General features: G+C 45.7%; 1 protein-coding gene across 4 annotated transcripts in view; it reads right to left on the minus strand.

Annotated features, from left to right (window-relative positions):
* The window catches only part of GLI2 (GLI family zinc finger 2), a 197,346-nt gene that overhangs the window by 67,174 nt on the left and 111,664 nt on the right, over positions 1–18,508 (minus strand). For all 4 annotated transcript variants that reach the window (XM_033003404.2, XM_033003403.2, XM_033003405.2 and 1 more), the window contains one exon: positions 2,340–2,445. In XM_033003404.2, coding sequence (XP_032859295.1) covers positions 2,340–2,445 — 106 coding nt within the window. The remainder of the gene's footprint in view (positions 1–2,339; positions 2,446–18,508) is intronic.

The following is an 18,508-nucleotide window of genomic DNA, read 5'->3' on the forward strand; positions in this document are numbered from 1 at the left end:
CAGAGCAGAGATGGAAGGAGAGAAGAGAAAGACAAAAGTGAAGTAGAACGAAAACCAGAGGAGAAAAGGGCAGGAGATAAGGTTTAGATGTTTGCAGATAAAATGGAAAGAGAAAAAATGGTTGAGAGACTAACTCCACAGCTGGTGAGAATTTTCCCAGTGCGGTTGTGTCATAGTCCAGGGCACTTGGAAAAGAGCCAAACAGAAGTGGCATTCCCTCAACCCTAAAAAAAACCACAGCCAAGAAGCAGTTGGCTGCTTAGCTTTGGTGCTTCACCAGCCACAGAGGCACCCTTCAGTGCAATGCCCAGATAGTTTCAAAGAAGGCTATGTTTTCTCTTCTAAGACCGGCAAACAAGTTTTCTCTCTAGTACCTCACAAGTCCTTTTTGAGAGAGGTGCTGCTGGTGAAGGATCCCAAAGAAGAAGGGCAATAGGTATTTGCCAACAACTCTACCCAAATAACAAGTCAGACACTCTTGGTCTGCTGTCAGACAAATGTGATATGATTCACAGGTACGTAGCACCAGCTGGCGAGCTCTCAGTTGCGTTTTAGAGAAGACCCTGCTTCATGGCCCCACCGAAGAAACTGCTCTGGAGGCTCAGGGCAGATGCAGTGCATCCCGTCCTTCTCACAAGGAGCGAAGGGGAGCACTGAGAGGGGCATATAAATAACCTGTGCCAAACATCTGAGATTCTGCCATCCTCTCTTCTAACCACTGTTTTGAATATTGCCCATTTCAGCAGTCCGTATGTGCTTTATTAGCAAGAGCTTTGGTTTATTAACTATCTCCCAGTATATTTTTCTATTCTGTCTTTCTTTTTTCTACAGTTTTTGCACGTACTTCCATGCAATACCAGAACTATTTAATTCAGCAACACTCATCCCCTCCATTTCCCATGTTAGCAACCTGCTCTGGCTTTTCCCCTTTGCACACAGCGTGGAATGAGCGGCTCTGCCCCTTTAAACATCCAGTCAAATTGACTGCCAGCCAAAAAGACAACGACTTGTCTTCTGGTAGGATCCAGGGGAATGCCCTATCATTTTTTTCCTGCAGCATTTTGGAAGCTGAATAAAGCCCTGGTAACTGTGGGACTCCACAGATCTCCTGGCTGCTGCCGTCTGTGTTACTTGCCTCCCGGGGACTGTTCCCCCACTCATACTTATCCAGAAAAAGTACAGCTCTACAAACAGCCCCTGAAAACCCAGGTGAGCATTGACCCTGGCAACATGGCGGGGCCACAATGGGACTCTGGGGGATTAAATGAGAGTTTTTTAAGTGATGAGCCCTATTTGTTCTTCCCTTGCTCTTCTTGCAAAATGGTTCCAGCCCTTATAGGTTTCCCTACACCAAGTTCACTGGGACCTGTCCCTCAAATGATGGCTGAGACCTGTGTTATAGTCACAGGTTGAGGGACTTTGTGACAGCTGTGGGACCACCAACCTCATCAGGCTGCTCCTCACATCCCACGGGGATGATGTATTTCAGGGACAAAGAGAAACCCTCCCAGCCACACAAACACTACAGCCTCTGCTGACATCCCCACTGGCTCCTTTTTCCCTGCCCTGATCAATGCTTACGGGGGTGAACCCAAATCTCTCTACAGACATGTCCTCCAAAGTGTCAAGGACTATTGAGCTGTCATGTCCTAGATGAGGCAAATAACCATGATCCCCCCTCTCGGGGTACAGCCCCTGACCGGTGCCTGTGCTTGCTGCCCATCAGTTGCCCTGGGGAGGGGGGCTCTCATGAGGAGGTCACCACCAAAACTCAGGGTCCTGCCTCTCCAGAGTGGACACGGACACCTGTGTGAGGACCTGCCTCTTTACCACATTTTAAAAAATGCCGTCCAGCTTGTCTGGGCCATTGTCTGGTGAAATCAGTCTGAATTACAGCATTCCTGCAGCCTTTCACCACCATCCCCGCAACTGGTGGGCAGGTAGGAACGGTACACAAGGTCTCTAAATGGAGGGAGCAGTGCTGGGCCTTTGCCAGGGTGGTGCCAGAAACAACCCAAGTACAACATGATATGAGAAACACCGTGGACATAAAAATGCAAGTCAAGCCTATTCCTGGGACCTCAGCCGGAAAACAACACAGAAGCCCTGTACTCCCATCCCGCTGCTATATGGTACTTCTATAGGTCTAACAGAGCTGTAGAGAATTCCTGACAGGCAGGTCAGTATTGTCACTGGATGGGGACAGTGGGGTGAAGGGTGGCCAGGGGGACCAGCCTGACAGGAGGGTAGCAAGTCCCCGGGACCCTACCAGTGGGATTTGGTATACCGCGGGTGGCCGACATTTTAGCAAGGCATGGGAGCGGAGGTGCAAGACTTACCCGTGGATAGTGTGGATAGAGTGAGGTTCGTAATGGTATCGTCCTTCCTGGTGGCGCATGTCAATTGGCAAAGGAGCGTGGAAGGCCGGAAAAATGTGCTGCGGCACTGTTGAGGGGAACAGAAGAAGAAAAAAAAAAAGGGACTTCAAAAACTTTTCCTTTCCTTTTAAAACAATTTCAAAGGCACTAAATCTCCATGAATTTCAGAGCAAGAGCAGTGCAAGACAAGGGGTCTTCATGATATCAGCGCTATCATACACCAGAGAAGTGGAATGAATAAATAATCAAAGTCATGCGGAGAAATCCTACATCTTCGACATAAAAGATCTCCAACAGGGTTTTTGACAAAGACAAGCAGCTAAGCGCTCTTTGAACTTGAGGAGATTATAGGAAGCACCAAGGAAAACTAGACTTGCAACGCAAATCAGACTCAGCAGAGCCTGGCGGGATCCAGACCTGCATCGTCCCTCATGCTTGGAGTGGCAGCAAACACCTTTCCTGAAGGTCTGTACACACAGGTTGGAAATATTTACCTAAAAATGTAACAGCGAGAGCAGTGCTAATGCAGACTGTGTAGGCAGTCAGAAGAGGTTCAAAAGTGCCAACTGCCAGGTTCTGAGAGAGAAGCCCAAATTGCTCTCACTTGTAATCACTTGAGGCCCTATTTTTTATTCATTTGAGAAGCTTGTTTCATCTTTGATGGAAAGATAAAGTGGTCTCAAAAGGCAGAGAACACCTACATTGACTTATTAAATCTATCTATTATTGACCCCAAAAGTTAACGGCGAGAATATTTGACTGAGTTGAGCTGATGGAAAATTCATCAGGTTATTTCTCCATGCCACCCCGACAATGCTGCCTGGCCGCCTGGGCCTTTGCTGCTAAAATTACAGAAACTAAAGAAATAGAATTAGCAGAGCCTTAATAACGATACCGTACAATCGTCCTCTGATAGGGTTCATCACATCTGTAATGATGCCGCTTTCCAGATTTGTACCAGCTATCGGCTTAAAGATAAAAGGCTGGTCTTGCTCTGCCTTTACAATCAGAAATATTTCATTAAAGATTACTTAATATTGTCTCAGGTCTTCCCATTCCCTCTCTGCCTTCTTGGCCTTTCTGTCTAACTGGGGACTAAAAGCAAAACAAAACCAACATCCTAAGTGAGCATATCAAAACCCAGTCTGCGCTCAGTATTTCACTGTGACTTGCCTCCGCGACAGGTAGCATCTCTCTGTAGAGTAGGGAAGCACCATCCAAAACCAAAGTGTCAAGGCTTGGGCCAAGTCTCTCGTTGATGCTCAGCAAACTCCAGTAAACGCCAAACTATTTTGCTATGAAAGACTTAAAATTCAGCCTTGCGCATCTGTGACTCCAGCTGCAACAGAGCTACGCCGACTCCATCCGGTGAGGCTGTGCTCCTTTCGGGTCCGTCGTGCAAAGCCTGTGTGAAATCCCTGTATACGTCTTTCCCGGCATATCAGCAAGAGGATCTGAGGCTCCTACTCCCATTGCAACGTACAATCCCCAAGCACAGTGCGGCACAGGCGCGTCAGCCGGGCTGCCGGGAGAGGTGAGAGACTACACAAAAACAACCCTCCTGCCAACTCTGCTGAAAGGCGTTAAGCTAAGGTAGTCGGGATGGAAAGTATTTAAGCCTCCGCAGCAGACTTGCTCTCCGTGCTCCAGCGAGGGGCTGGCACCGCACACTACCTGATACACTGGGAGCATTTTTGCAGCTTGTCTAGTGTCAGGACACAGTAGGGTAACTGTTAACCGCCTTCCCCCCTGTCTCTGCTCCCCTCCCCTCCTTTCCCAGAAGCAGCTCAGGGAGAGAATAAACTTGCATCCTTTAGGATTTGCTTTGGCAGGAGGAAGATTCACCCTTTAACCGTCCTGGGTAGGGACAATCTGTTACACAAGGACACTTGTAAGGAGTCTTCATTTTAAGAAGCAGCCAGTGTTTTTCCAGGTCAGAAATGCAGCAGAGTTCAGCCGTCACATCCCATCCCCTGCTCATGCAGCACCATACAGCCTCTGGTCTCCCCAAACCATGTTTAGCTCAAAACGCTGCCAGGGCTGACAGATACCTAAAACTGCTGTTCTCCTCCCTGGGGACATTGCTCTTTCCTGGCCACAGCTAAGGCCACAACCCATGGCTGCTGTGAGGACCAGAGGGAGCGGGACAAGAAGGTTTTACACCATCACATACTGAGCACAGTCACAAAATCAACTGTCCCTGCACAGATATCTGATACCAGACAGCACAAATACCTCTTCCAGACTGAGCCCCTAGGCCAGGTTTCCTGCAGTGCTTACCTCATATTTTTGCTATACAAATAAACCCAAAAGAGCAGGGACTCTCCTGCAGTCCTGGGGCTAACCTACACAGCCCAGCTAGTGGCATCCCTATAGGTGAAGCTTTGCAGTCTCCCAAAACAGGGTGACCACTCTGCCTGTAAAGGGCAGATCCAGCGCTAGGTTAACCCCCAAACTGCAGGAAACTGTAAGCTGACAAAGTGGGCTGAAACTATGTTGGCCATCATGGTAACATTTTAATAATGTGGAGTCATATCCTAATCATTGGACCTATTGCTTGGACCAGTTTAATTCACTAATAATGATGAAACCATTAAGAATAACAGGTCGATCTGAATCTCTTACAGCCCAGGCCAGTTATGTTTTATTTTATAACTGTGCATTTCTAAATGATTGATTGCTGAGTTAATACTGGAAATTTTTGTGCTAAAAGAGTCTTTCCCTGTCACTCAGGAGAGCTGGGAAAAAGAAAACACAGGGTGTTTGCTGCCTGGCCTCTTTTCCTAGCTATCTGTTGGTATAAAAATGACATCTGAAGAGAATTTCTCCCTCCTCACACCTCTGATTATTAATGGGAGAAAAATTTCCATGAACTTCCTCCCTCCCACTGGCACCGTTGGTTTGTTTTTAGCATTTCAACCTGTTTGGACTATGGGTGGGTGAGCAATGCCTCTGCCTTGGGCGCCTGTTTCACTCTGCCGCTCTCATTTCCAACCCCACCACGTGCTCTGTGCTTTGCTGCCGCCGAGGGCAAGGGGAAGGGCTGTTTTTGGTGATGTCCCTTTGCAACGTCCCACTTCAGGGCTTCCCCTCTGCTCCCCTCCCTGGACGCACTAGCCAAGCCTACAGGCACCAGTGGCTGGTGCTGTTCCTTTTTATTCTCTTCCAGGTGCTTGGTCAGAAATAATGAATGGTTTTATAGGCAATCAACTACCAATTCATAAATGTCAGCCCAGCTCTGCTTCTTGTTCCCAACCCTCCCGAAAAGGACGGCAAGCTGGCAGCAGGACAGCAACACACACTGTTAACAAAGATGGATGTTTTACACATACGAGTTAAAAAGACAATTATATTCAATTACTTCAAGTAAGTCACGGTGATGTATTCCTGAATAGCCACGGGAAGGGCAATATGATGATTAGGGCAATGAATTTGCCAACTTTAATCTAATCAAGGCAATCTTTTGTTTAGTATTATCTGCTTTGTGGTGGCAGAGGATTTACCAAACTCAAGCAATCTTTGCAGATTTAACCCCAAACTTGCCCAATTAGTGCTAATGATGCTTGTTTTACACAGAGGGAGGAAGGTTTTAGCGGGAGGACTTGGGAAAGCTTTCTTCCAGGAAAACATTGGACCACACCAAGCCATGCGGTACAATACGCTGGAGTGCAAAGGCATGAAATGGCACCTCCAAAAGTCCCCTAGCACTGGAACAACAGATAAACATTTTCTCTGGCTCCTGCAGAAGGAAGAGAAAAAGGAAAGAACAAACCAAAGCAACTCTCGAGGGGCAGCGACGATAGGAAAACAGGGTGTTTCACACAGAAATAACATGGCTCTTCACCAAGTCCATGGCACGCAGCTCCCGGGGTGAAGCACCACGGCAGAGCAGCAAGGCGCAGTCGGGAGGCCCCACCTTCCACCCAGCCGCTGATCGTGCAGGAATGCGTCTGCTCCACCACGCCGTTTGATAAGGGGAAAGATGCTGCTACCTGTCCCCACTTGTCGGAGCTGATTTTCTGGCCAAGGTTTATGAGCAAGACACGGACCTCCCACTGCTGTATTCTCATCCTTGTCTATTCAAAGGCCAGCCAACTCTCTGGCTTCAAAGAGAAAAGATATGAAGCAGAAACGCAGGTTTAAAGGGGATGTCCCTTTGCCGAAAATCCCAGGAATCAGGGAGGGAGGCATCAGAAACAGACATTTTTTGAGGATGATGCAGACTTTTGATTATCTCCACAGATAAACTTGTGCTTCAAGAGAAACACAGCCTGCATGTATGGGTTTGTATAACAGGCAAAGGAGTGTTTTGACATCCCTCACAGCAGCATCTCTTTTTGAGACCAAAAAGAAGAATTGGGAAGGGCCAAATACGCTTTTTCTATTCCAAATTATTCAGCCTACACATGTGATAGCTTAAAAAAAAAGAAAAAAAAAAAAAAGGCAGCAGAAGAAAAGAAATCAGACCCTACACCACTAAATCAGGTTTCATTTGCAGTTTGCTCTGAAAAAAACAATTCGGAAAGACCTTGGGAAAGCACTTAAAGGATGTCTTCTGTTCACACTTGCAACTGGGGTGCTGTAGCAAGACTGACTGGGGGAGACACTCCAAGAAGCCCCACACACATCTTCTGTACCATCCAATATGTACCGGGCTCCCACTGCTTTATCTAAAGTACATGTGAGCTGCGCAGGTCATCAGGTGAGCTAAAGAAATTAGTTTTTCCTGCAGATGCCCCAAGTCTTCTGTGGAGACAAGCAGTCCAGGCTGTGAGCGGGCTTCTTTGCCACCAGAAATAGAGCATAAACATTTTGCAATCAACAGGGAAAGTCATTTGTTGAGGGGAAAAAAGTAAGATTGGTGTCTGGATAATTCAGTACCTATAGTGCTTTTCTCAACAAATTTGCAAAAACACCCATAAATAAATTAACATTTTATAAAAGAGGAAAAACAAATGCTGACTTCTAGAGATCCTTTTTGGATTGATTTCCTATGTTTTTTTGTGATGTATGGGATACAGCTTTCATAAAGGAATCACAATCTACTTTGCAAAGACTAAAAAAAACTTCACCTATCCTTAGGAAGAGAAGCAAAGGTGCATTTGAAACACAGACATTTTTTACTCAAGAGGGGCTGAAACAGGGTAATGTAAAATAACTTGCTCAAGTCTATGCAGTCAAACAAGAGCAGGTTCCCCAGTGAACCTCAAACACAGCAGGCAGAAACTGCAACTTTATATCTAAAAGGCTTTGGAGCCCTGGGGTATTGGATTGATTTGGATTAGTGGGAAAAAACTTCTCCAGACAACAGCTCACACACTCCTGTCACCGTGATGTCATTAGAAGTTGTGCACAAGGAGCTGACACGGAAAAAAAATGGGAAGGGGATGTCCCAGAAGGTGGTGGTGAGTGTCCATGACTGCTTTCACAGCAGTAATGCTATGCTGTCATGGGGCACATCTCTGTTATTGGGGTGGTGGGACGCTGCTTGGTGTGATATGGCAGCTTGCAACATCTTCTGCTTTTTTTTTCCACCAGGTCCAGCTTCTTTGAAAAGGATAATAGGAATATAACTGCTGTCTGCACTAGACACTACATGGAAACCTCTAAGACATGAGAGAAGGCATTTGCTAGTTTTCCCCATCTCCAGAACAAAGCTCCTTCTTGCTACCCACATTTTCTCCTGGATGTCCAAATCTCACTCTTTTCTCAAGGACAAGGTTAAAGATACAACAAATATGAAATTTCCTTCACTCAGTCATCATCCAGAGAAAGGATCAAGTGAGAAATAAACTATAGGCAGTATTTGTTTTCTTGTTACACTTTTTAAGGATCCAATTTTACTCATCCACAGCATACATTTTAAAGGGATGCATTTTTACATCCAATGACTGTGGTGGCAAATATCAGGTTTATTTTGAAACAGTAACAAGAGGATCATGATTTGCTCCCTAGCCTTCCTGCAGTGATTTTCCTCACATCAGAGCTCCCGCAGGCTCAGGGGGCTTCAGAGCATCCCAGACAGCCTTGTCGGGTGAGCAGGGGAGGCAGATCCCAGCCCTGGGCGACTGAGTGTGTGTGTGGCTACTTGACTCCCTTTGATAGTCCCTCCTGGGCGTTTCAGTGTTGTATTTGGATGGCCGCCCCTACGGCAAAGTGCTGCAGGGCTGTAGGTGTCTGCAAGGGAGATGTTTTTGTGTTTGTGTGACGTCCCCAGAATAATGATCTCGCTGTTTAAGTGAGTTGAGCGAATGAATGAGCACAAGAAAAACATCTTCGCTGAAAGCGCAGCCAAAGTTAATGCACCATTAATAATGGCCCGGGTGAATTATTGGAAGAGATAATAGGCCTGGGGTCAGGGAAGGTCTGAGACAAAGAACGGGGAAAATTGGGTCACAGAAACATGACAGAGCAGATCACGCTGATGCGCCTGTGGGATTCTCCTCGGATGAAGTCATGTACCACCACACAGAATATTAAGGGCTTTGCAGGGAAAGCCATTCCCAGAGCCACCACTCAGATCGATACGGGGAGGGGGGGGAGCAGACACACAAGGATACAGTAGCTGTCTCTTAGCCCCTCACAAGCCCCTGTTTGAGAGTTTCACTTTAATGTTGTTTGGATACTTCGCAAAATACACCAACTGTGTGCCTACCTGAAAAAGCGATAATTATGTGGTTCCTAATTACACCAATCTGCATATTTTCTAAGCAGAGAGGTGTCCGGGGAAGTATCTGCCTTCCCTGAATGGCAGTGCCGTGCATTTCACGAAAAGCCATTTCGGGTGCTTCAGCAGCTCCATTTTTTGTCTCCAAAATTGCGGCCGACTGGCTGTGGAACTGCAACCTCATCTCCCGCCCCGCCAGCTGCCTGGCTTCACGACACTAAATTACCGACTAACCTCACTTTGTCAGAATTTCCCTTCTTTAAAATGGAGATAATAATACCTCCCTACCTCAGAGGTTTGGTTAATGTTTATACAGCACTTTAAAAATGATGTGGTAATTAAGTGCTCAGTATTATTATATCAACGTGTATAATGATTCCAGCAGACAGCACTATAAACAGGGCTGCACCACGCGTGCTTTTCTTTTGTTTGGCTTGTTAGCATTTGGTTTGGTTTTCATACAACATACTTCAATTATTATTGGTTAATTATTACATTGTTTTATTACCTGCTCAGTAGCTTTGACAAAAATAAAAGATGAACTAGACAGGTAAAATAACAGTAAGTATTAATTCTGGCCTGCTACTAACATTATAGCAAGGGTAAATGGGAAGCAGGATCCCACCAGCTCACCTATGGGAGACCCCTCTCCCACCCTGAATATTACAGGCCATTTTGAACCACATCCAGCCAGATGTTTCCATCCAGAGAGATGCAGAACCAGTTTTCTCTTCTTCTAACATACCTAATGAAGAAAGATGGTAGTAGCCTGATTTATAAAACTAATTTTTTCAGACACTGAGTGTCAGGATGCTGGAGAAGGCGATGTGCCTAGTGGGTTGGATACAGCAAGCCAAACTTCCCATTCAGGTAAGCAATAAAAAGCATACAACTAACTTCTGTTGGACAAACAACTCAGGTAGTGGTAAATAACTCACAGGAGTGTTGGATGGAGAACGGGCCTTGCTAACATGCAGATATGTGAAAAGTAAACAAGAAATAATAAAAAATGCATTGCTGTTCAGCTATAAAACCACCAAAAAAAGCCTCAAAACAAGCATTATTGTACTGACACCTCAATGCATCTGCAGGACCGAGTCAGCATGACTTCATGCTTGGAGAAACTGAGATGCAGTGAGGAGCAGAGGGCAACACCGAGAAGGCTTGCCTCTCCTCTTGTCTCTTCCACAGCAGTGCTGCTGGAGCCCCCCTACACCCCACCACCCTGGAAAGACTCAGGAACCATTTGTTTCCCTGCCAGACAGCAGTGAGACCACAGCATAGCCACTCAGCTCCCTGCGGGGACAAAGACTGTGGATGCCCATGTGGATGCAATACTTTATGCAGCCTATTCCTGGGCTTACCTGCATAATAAAAGCTGTTATAAAGGCCATGAGACACATCAGATATCTCATTCAGACACTGAAAATGCAAGGCTGCCCCTCTCCAGCATCTCAGAGGAAACCTCCTTGGGAGCCATCACAACTACTATCCATCCTCTTGGGAATGGTCCGGAGGAGTTTATCATCTTACAAACTTCATTCTACTGATACAGCTCAGGTGGAAAAACAAAGAAAAAGACTTCTGAAGATGCTAAGTCTGCCATTACGCATCCCCCACCTAGGACACAGGCCCTGCTGGCACATGGCAGGCAGGAATGTGGTCCTGGTGGCCATGCAGACAGGGAACATGTTTCATCCCAGTCACTGTTTTTGCATTCAGGCTGCGCTGCTGAGCCGCAGGCTGTGTCCAAAAACGGGTCAGGCAGGCAGCCATCTGCGGAGCGAGCTGGCTCTTGCAGCTGGGCTGGGGGTGAGATTAGATCAGTGAGCTCCCCCCACAGCCCCGTAGCCAACTCAAGGCAACACCGAAGGAATTTGCCCATAAATTTCCTCCCCACCCTAAGAAGGAGGTGGAGCGCTTAAACGAACTCAGGCCCTAATGGAAGTAGGATATTCTTGTTCATCTCAATGTCTAACCCATCATGAAGCTCCTGGCAGCTCTTCTCAGCTCGCTCCCGTGCACTGCCTGACCTTTGTTAAGGGCACTAAACCTGTCAGTCTTTTCCTGGACAAAAGAGATGGAACAATTATAGTGAAGCTAAAAATGGCCTTTCCCTCTACATGGAAAATTTAGATTAGAAATGTAAGAGTTCATTGACATTTCCTACAAGAATGTAGAATTGTCATTAAGAAATCAAATCCTGAAATACCTCAGTTGCTATCTACTTGCTCTGAAATGCTACATGAGGGACTTTCTGCCTCAGCCACCGAAGGTGTGAGGACAGCTCTCCTGGTGGGGACAGCCCAGCTGCTGCTGGCAGGGACACGAGGATGCCAGGAAACCCTGCAATGTGCTCCCATGCAGTAGCTGGCCTTGCAGCACGCTGCAAGTGTGACCAAAAATGGGGTATTTTCCTTCTTGGTGAGGAAAGAGGAATCTTCTGAAGCCTGTGGATAACCCATGTGGGAAGTTCTGGCTTTGCTCTTGTAAAACAGGTTGTACTCAAAACTTTCAAAAACTTCAAAATAGTGTTGGGAGGATGAATATATTCATGTCTATAGAAGTACATTCAGATATTCAGTGAATAATGATGATGCATTTTTTATTATTCTACAAGAATTCCTGGGGTCTTTAGGTTACTGATATGTGGTAGCCTAAAGGGGAAAAAAATCATTATTTTTTTATACCTCTGGGAAGGGTAAATAACATGAAAGCAGAGCTCTCCTGCAGCCAGGGGGAACCCCACAAGCATGAGGAAGTTCTGCAGTGGGGTGCCCAAACACTGAAGCTCTCATGGCTTTGTGAAGAGCAATAATTAGAAAAGTGTCTTGATCAGCCTTGCTGCCACCAGCCATCAATTTCAGTCCTAAATAGCCTGCGTTGGGGGAAGGTTTAAGGCAGAAAAGTTTTCTGTCAGAATACGTTTTGCAGGAACCTGCAGCTGCTGTCAAAAGCAGCACAGAAGATATCAAGATGGTTTATGATCTATTATATTTTAGACTACAAGAAGAACGTGGAAGTGATGAACTTGAAATGCCTTGACTTTATTACAACAATATCTGCCAACATGGGAAGTTTCTGAAAGAGGTTGCTGAGAACTTTTGCTTCCTGGAAAACTAAAAAGAAAATAAAATTGTCTTTTTCTGCTAAATAAGCTTTGAATTCTTCTTTGGGATGCCATGAAATCTGAAACATCAGCAGCACGACTGCACATGACAACCTGGCTCCACTCACATGCTGCTACTGGAGGAGTCACTCGGGTTTTGGTTTCTGAGCTGCACTACACAGGGTTGCTGTCAAGGCCCCTCTGCCAGGAGCATCTCAGGCTCATCGCTAGATGCTATGTAGGCACAGCAGCCCTGATGAAACAGGAGCCACTGAAGCTGGGATGGAGGTGGACAACAAGATCCAAATCCCATCTGGGACGTGCCAGTCTGCCCCAGCACACCTGATCAGGAGTTTCTACCTCCACACTGAGGATTTCCAGAGCAAAACTTTCCCACCACTGACAAATTTTTATCAGATGGACAAAATCTGTGACTATTGAATGGCAGAAAACAAACCTAAAAAGCCTAATGCAGTTTATTAATTCCACAGGTCTTGAGCTGCAAATGTTGAGAGTCTTCAAAATCACTTAATTGCCAGGCTGTCAGGCCAAGATGTATTTTGAGGACACTGCCAATCTGACAGTTATTAACAAACAAAGAGGCCACAAGTCCCAACTGCACCGAGATCCTTGTTACTTCTACTCATGTGCCGCCTCCCAACAGGAAGTACTTAATAAGAATAATAATATCCCGAAAGGCCAACCTACGGCAGTGCAATTAAAAAGCTTTTCTGTCTCACTTTGAGGGGGGAAAAAAAATGAGGGGGAAATTAAAATCAGACAGGAAATTCCACTAGAACAAGCTGGCTTATGTCCTAATAACACAGGATTGTGCCAACTCTTCCAGAAAGCAGAGGAGGGAAAGAAAAAAAAAAAAAAGGGGGGGAAAAAAAAGAAAAAAAGAAAAAAAGAAAAAGAAAAAGAGAAAAGCAGCCCTCTAGACTGACTCAGATCTGAGGCTACATTGTGGTTCGGCTGTGGCTGCAATTCTAAAGGGAGAAAGGCAGCACAAGCGAATAAAAGGCAGTTTGCTTTTCGAGCAAGTTGCTGTTATATAATGTAACTCTTGTATGAAAGCGCGGCCACTGTCGCTTTGTCGAGAAAAGACACAGCCCGATAAGCTCGAAGGGCCAGATGGGTTTTGGGGCTTGTTCTCCCAACAGCTGCTGCCAGAGAATGGAAAGAAGAAAAAAAAAAAAAAAAAAAAAAAGAAATCCCAACCAGTGAGGAAGAAATCCCAGCGTGCGAAGGGCAGGCAGGGAGGTGGGGGCAGACCAGATGGTGGTTCAGCTTGTGCCTGCCTGGACGGGCAGTAGGAGAAAAATCAGTATGTAAGAAATATCTATGCAAACTTACAGATCCCTCAAGAAAGACAATTCACAGAAGAAAAAATCCCGACAGGTTTAAGGGGAGAAGTTTTCTCCAAGTTGTTATCATTCTACTTCATGGGAAACCAGTAGCATCCTGGATTCAGCAACTGCCTGCACCTCCAGCTGATATAGCAATTTCCAGAAAAAAGTGCCAAGGGGATTTGCCACTGACTGTTCTGAGACCAGGCCAATGAATGGCAAACTCTTTCATTCCCCTGTGTATTTCACATTAAGGCTCATTTCACAGTGGGAGCCACATCACTTGAAACAACTGGTGAAAAGGGATACGCCTGAACCTCAGCTGACTGCTGAGTGCCTGGAGTATTCCCAAGTATCCCCTGCCTTTCTCATGTGGTCCTCAATACCTGGGTGTGAGATACCCCCCAAGACCTCAAGAAGTTTTTTTTTTTCTGGGTGCCCCAAGGACAGAGAAATGCATTTGATGCATGTGCAAATGAGGTCCTGCCAGAGGTCCTGGCTCCTGTGGCAGGGACTCTGGGGAGCCGAGAACTGGAGCACGAGTCCATAGGCAGCTGAACGTGCTGCTCCATATGGCTCAGCTGCTCCCAGAGCTTGATTTTACATCTGAGCAAACTTTTTCTTGGCTCTCAAATGTGCGACTGATTCAGATCACCTATAATACAAGGCTAAATTGTAATTTACTGTTAGGTGGAGGCATTATGGGAGAAAGCACCAATTGGCATTTATGACCAGGAGGCAGCTGCAGCACCAGAGGACACTGATACCCTCAGCTGCATCCGACACCAACCAAGTCCGGAATCTTCGTTGGTGAGATGTGGCGGGATGGGGAAGTTCATCAGCCTCAGATTGGAGACAACAGAACTGCTTAAGCACCAAAGGGCAAAAATAGTGAATGAAAAAGGAGGGAGAGCGCATCAGCTATCTTGCAGTGCTCTCTGCATGACACTTCACATCTGACAGCAAATCTAGCAGAGACCTGACTGTGCACTTTCTGCTCATGCAAATAAAAGTTTATTGAGGAGCATCATCCCAAGCTGCATCACTAGGAGCAAGTCTAGAGATGGGGATGTCTTTTAGCATTCAAATCGACCCTGCCTCACACCCCCAGCCACGCATTCACACCCCTTTCTGGAGGTGGCATTGGCACTCACGCAATCACACACTGAGCCAGCTCAGGGAGTTCATCCAGTTGAAAACTAATCATCTAAAATTTTATTGCATGGGCTTTTGGCTGGATCAACTCCCTGAACCTGTTTACCATGAGATAGCTGGTGCACAAATGAGCACAGGCCCTTAGGCTGCTGTTCAGCAACTACTTCCAGCCCAAGCTGCCACTGAAAGCACAAGTCCTGACCTCCCTTGGCCACATGTCCTCACGTCATGACACTCTGTTATGGTGGCCAGGCTGCTTTTGTGTGGCTGCAGGGCTGACGAGTTCATCCTGCTGAAAGAGAATTTACCCCTTCCCAAGGGCTGGTGCTCACCTGGGTGAGCTTCATGATCACAGCCCAGCTGCCCAGGTGCTGGTCCTGGGGAGCCACGGCTGCACCTAGTGTTGGCCAAACTGCATGTATGGAGTAGTTGGGCTGACTGACCACTGCAAACTAAACACGTTTCCTCAAATCCATCAGGTAGTGCACCATGAGCTGCCTGCTCAAGGAGCCCGCACAACGTACAGGAGCTGGAAATCTGCCTTGCAGAAGAAAAACTCCCAAGCAGATGTCTAAATCCCATGGAAGCTCAGGTGCCAGTGCCAACAAGAAAGGGCATGCCAGCCCGCCCTGAGCACAGACCTACCTGAACGGTCTCCCCCATTGCAGGGCTGCCTGCTTCCATCGCAGGGACATCCGTACCCCCTTGCACTACAAAGATTTTCTCAATCTTTCCGGACAAGGCTGTGCTTCAAATGCAGTGCTGGCATTTCTAGCCTCTCCAATCCAAACCACAGGAGTGAGTTTGCTTTCTTTATGCATATACTCCTCCAGGCACTAAAACAAACTGAAATCAAACCGTTCCTATAGGCAATGGCTTGAAAAATTTCCCCTTCATATGAAAGGTCTGTTTATATTATTTGTAAAATTGAACAAATTGAGTCTGGAAAAACCCCATGCAGAGTCTGCTGTGCATTTTGACCAAACATCTTTCTGGAAATTGAAGCAAAAATGTCTGCTTTCTACTAGTCATGATAAAATCTCAGGGCTGGGTATTTTTTCCTTGCACTTATACCCAGGTGATTAGTATCTCAGTAGTCTTCAAAGAAGAGTTTTGGGAGCTTTCATGCTTTAGGACATCAGTCCCCAAAGCGCTCCTAGTCCATAAAGACTAAGAGGATACTGCACGAGCTGGCTTTTAACCAAGCATAAGGCAGCCTGCTGCTCTTAACTAAGCAGAAGGTCTGATGAGGAGAGGGGTGAGGAAGTTATCTGTTTTACCCAGCTGTGGTTTTGGTGCAGGCTAATAACTCCCATGTATCATCCTGCCTGGGTATGAAAATTTTCCGACTGGTGTTAAAAATGGTCCCAGTGCAGTTTGCAATGGATTCTCCCGGCAGCTCATGCAAAGTGCTGGTTGTTAGCATGCTGCTTGTGTAATGAGGGTGCTTAAGACTGTAAGGGGTCTCTGGAAGGTCCTGAAGAGTGATTGCAGTTCAGGAGACTCACCCACCTGGCAACATGCTGATTTATGGCCTGCTCAGTTAATAGCCCTGCTTAACACAGGAGTTTGTCGAGATTAAGTAATTGCCTGAAACAAAAAGTTTATTATCTTTAAGTCTCTGCTGATGAATGACTGGAAGAATCATGTGAAAGATCATCTGTGATTCCCTCCCACTTTAAGGGGGGGGGGGGGGGGGGGGGTTAGAAAAAAGAAAAATAATAATGTTTTAGAGGAGAAGCTTTTCCAAAAGGAGTTTGAAAGCTTACAACATACACTGAAACATGGTTGCAGACAGTTATAAACAGGAGGTTTCACATCTTGGATGCCATCTAATAAATAGCTTAAGTAATAACACAGTTCTGTGATGAATTTTTCTCCAAGAACTGTAAATATATTATAGACATTAATTAATACCACCCCTTGAGAGATAACTGATCCTGTCACACAATAAGATTACGAATAAATCAAGATGCAAAGCCTGTTTCATTTCCATACATTGTGTAGTGGCCTTCTCTATCCTAGAAAAATCTGGAAATTTTTCAGTCTAGAAAACACTGCAGCTAACTGTAAATTTAAAAGATGCTGTTTGCTAAATTCTGCTACAATTATTACCCATCTCCATTTCCAGATGCTTCAGCAAGGTTGATTGGCTTGATTAAGGTCACACACTTATGCTGCCTCATGAAACTGAGATCCAAACTGCACCAGGGCACAAGGCTTTGTGACTCTCCTCGGTCCACCCACACCCGAGACGAGACGTGACGCCTGCCTGCTGAGCATCCCTCACAGTGGGGCTCATGCTAGGAGATCACACAATGCAAAACTCTCCTTCTTCATCCCCCATTTCCTTTCCACCCCCAAATTTTCTCAGAGTTGGCGCGTGAGTATGAGAGTTTGGACATGAGGGAAACAGGACTGACAAGAAACCCCTGTCTCTATTGCAACTGCTAAGTAACATTCCCACAGCCCCAGATGTCAGACATGCTGTCCCTCCTCACATCACTTTGAGGCCTTCCTGCAATAAAATGAGACTTGGCTCCAGCTTTTCCTGGTGCTTCTCATATTACCTTTTAATCCAAATACATATGGTTCAGGGAACACTGAGAGACTTGCATGAAAGGATGTATACCAAGAGAATGCAAACCCTAGAAAAAAAGGATTAGATCTGCAAGACTCCCTTGGCCCCAGACATGCATCCCCCCAACTCCCCAGCATATTAATCAAGAGCCTGATGAGATTCCTTTTGAAATCCCCCAAAAGATTTCTGTAGACTTCAGTGGCGTTTGGATCAGGCTACAAACTCAGAATAAATCATAAACTGGCTACATCTGCCAAGCTTATTTCCTTCTTTTCCAGGTTTCAGAACAAATCCATTTTCCTGCTGGGAAAAAGCAGAATGAAATAACTGACAAGAGTTCAAATATCCTGTATCACTCCCCGTATTAATTCAGACAGTCAATCTATCCCATAACTTTGGGAAGTGAAGCAGATTACTTCGGCCAGATCAAACCAGAAAAACGGTGCTGTTTCATTTATTTGCATTTTATTGTTTAAGACAACATGTGCAAATCCCTTTCTCCTGGGTTAGGAGTGACAATTTGGGGGAACTAAAGTTAAGCATAGGCTTAAACTAAACTAGAATAAATCAAATTATATCTGCACTGAAACAATCTAATGATCACCACAACACTCCACCCCTAGCCCCCCTGATCAATTTTGGAGATGGTCTAATTGAAAAACATCTAATCTTAAAGGATGCACAAAAAGAAAGGACTTCAAAATGTGACACCAATCAAAAGAGTTTTGTGACAGCAGGAGTATTTTTAACGACACAAGGGACTCTGAAACAGGTCTCTGCAACCTCAGATTTGCATAAATTGGGATGGTTTGTTGATAATGCACTTTTTTTTTTTTTTCTTTTTTTAAATTCTATCTACCACTGAGAACAAATTCCCCATTTGTAAAAGACCACGTTAAACTTCCAAGTTGGGTGATTCTACACCATGTCCCTCTATTAACATCTGTCCTCAGTGAGCAGAGAAAGGAGCTGTTTCCCCACTCTCAATTCAGACCCTGGCTGATGTGTGCTGATAGCTTCATGCTAACTTGAGGGATCTGCAAGATAGGGAGCCTCCTATGCCAGAGAGCTTCAGATATCATTTAGGATTTTATTTATTCATTCATTGTCTGCTTAAAGAGGCGCTGCACAACAGATATAGCATCATATTGGACTTTTGTCTCATTTTCAGTTTTGTTCTGGCATAAAATCAGCTGCAATGTAGCAACACCTGCAGATCAGCAACGGGCAGGAAATGCAGCCAGACATCCTGGTGGGAGCTGCTTGGGA

This window comes from Tyto alba, unplaced genomic scaffold (assembly GCF_018691265.1).
Source record: "Tyto alba isolate M040663 unplaced genomic scaffold, T.alba_DEE_v4.0 Super-Scaffold_7, whole genome shotgun sequence".
Taxonomy (NCBI): Eukaryota; Metazoa; Chordata; class Aves; order Strigiformes; family Tytonidae; genus Tyto; species Tyto alba.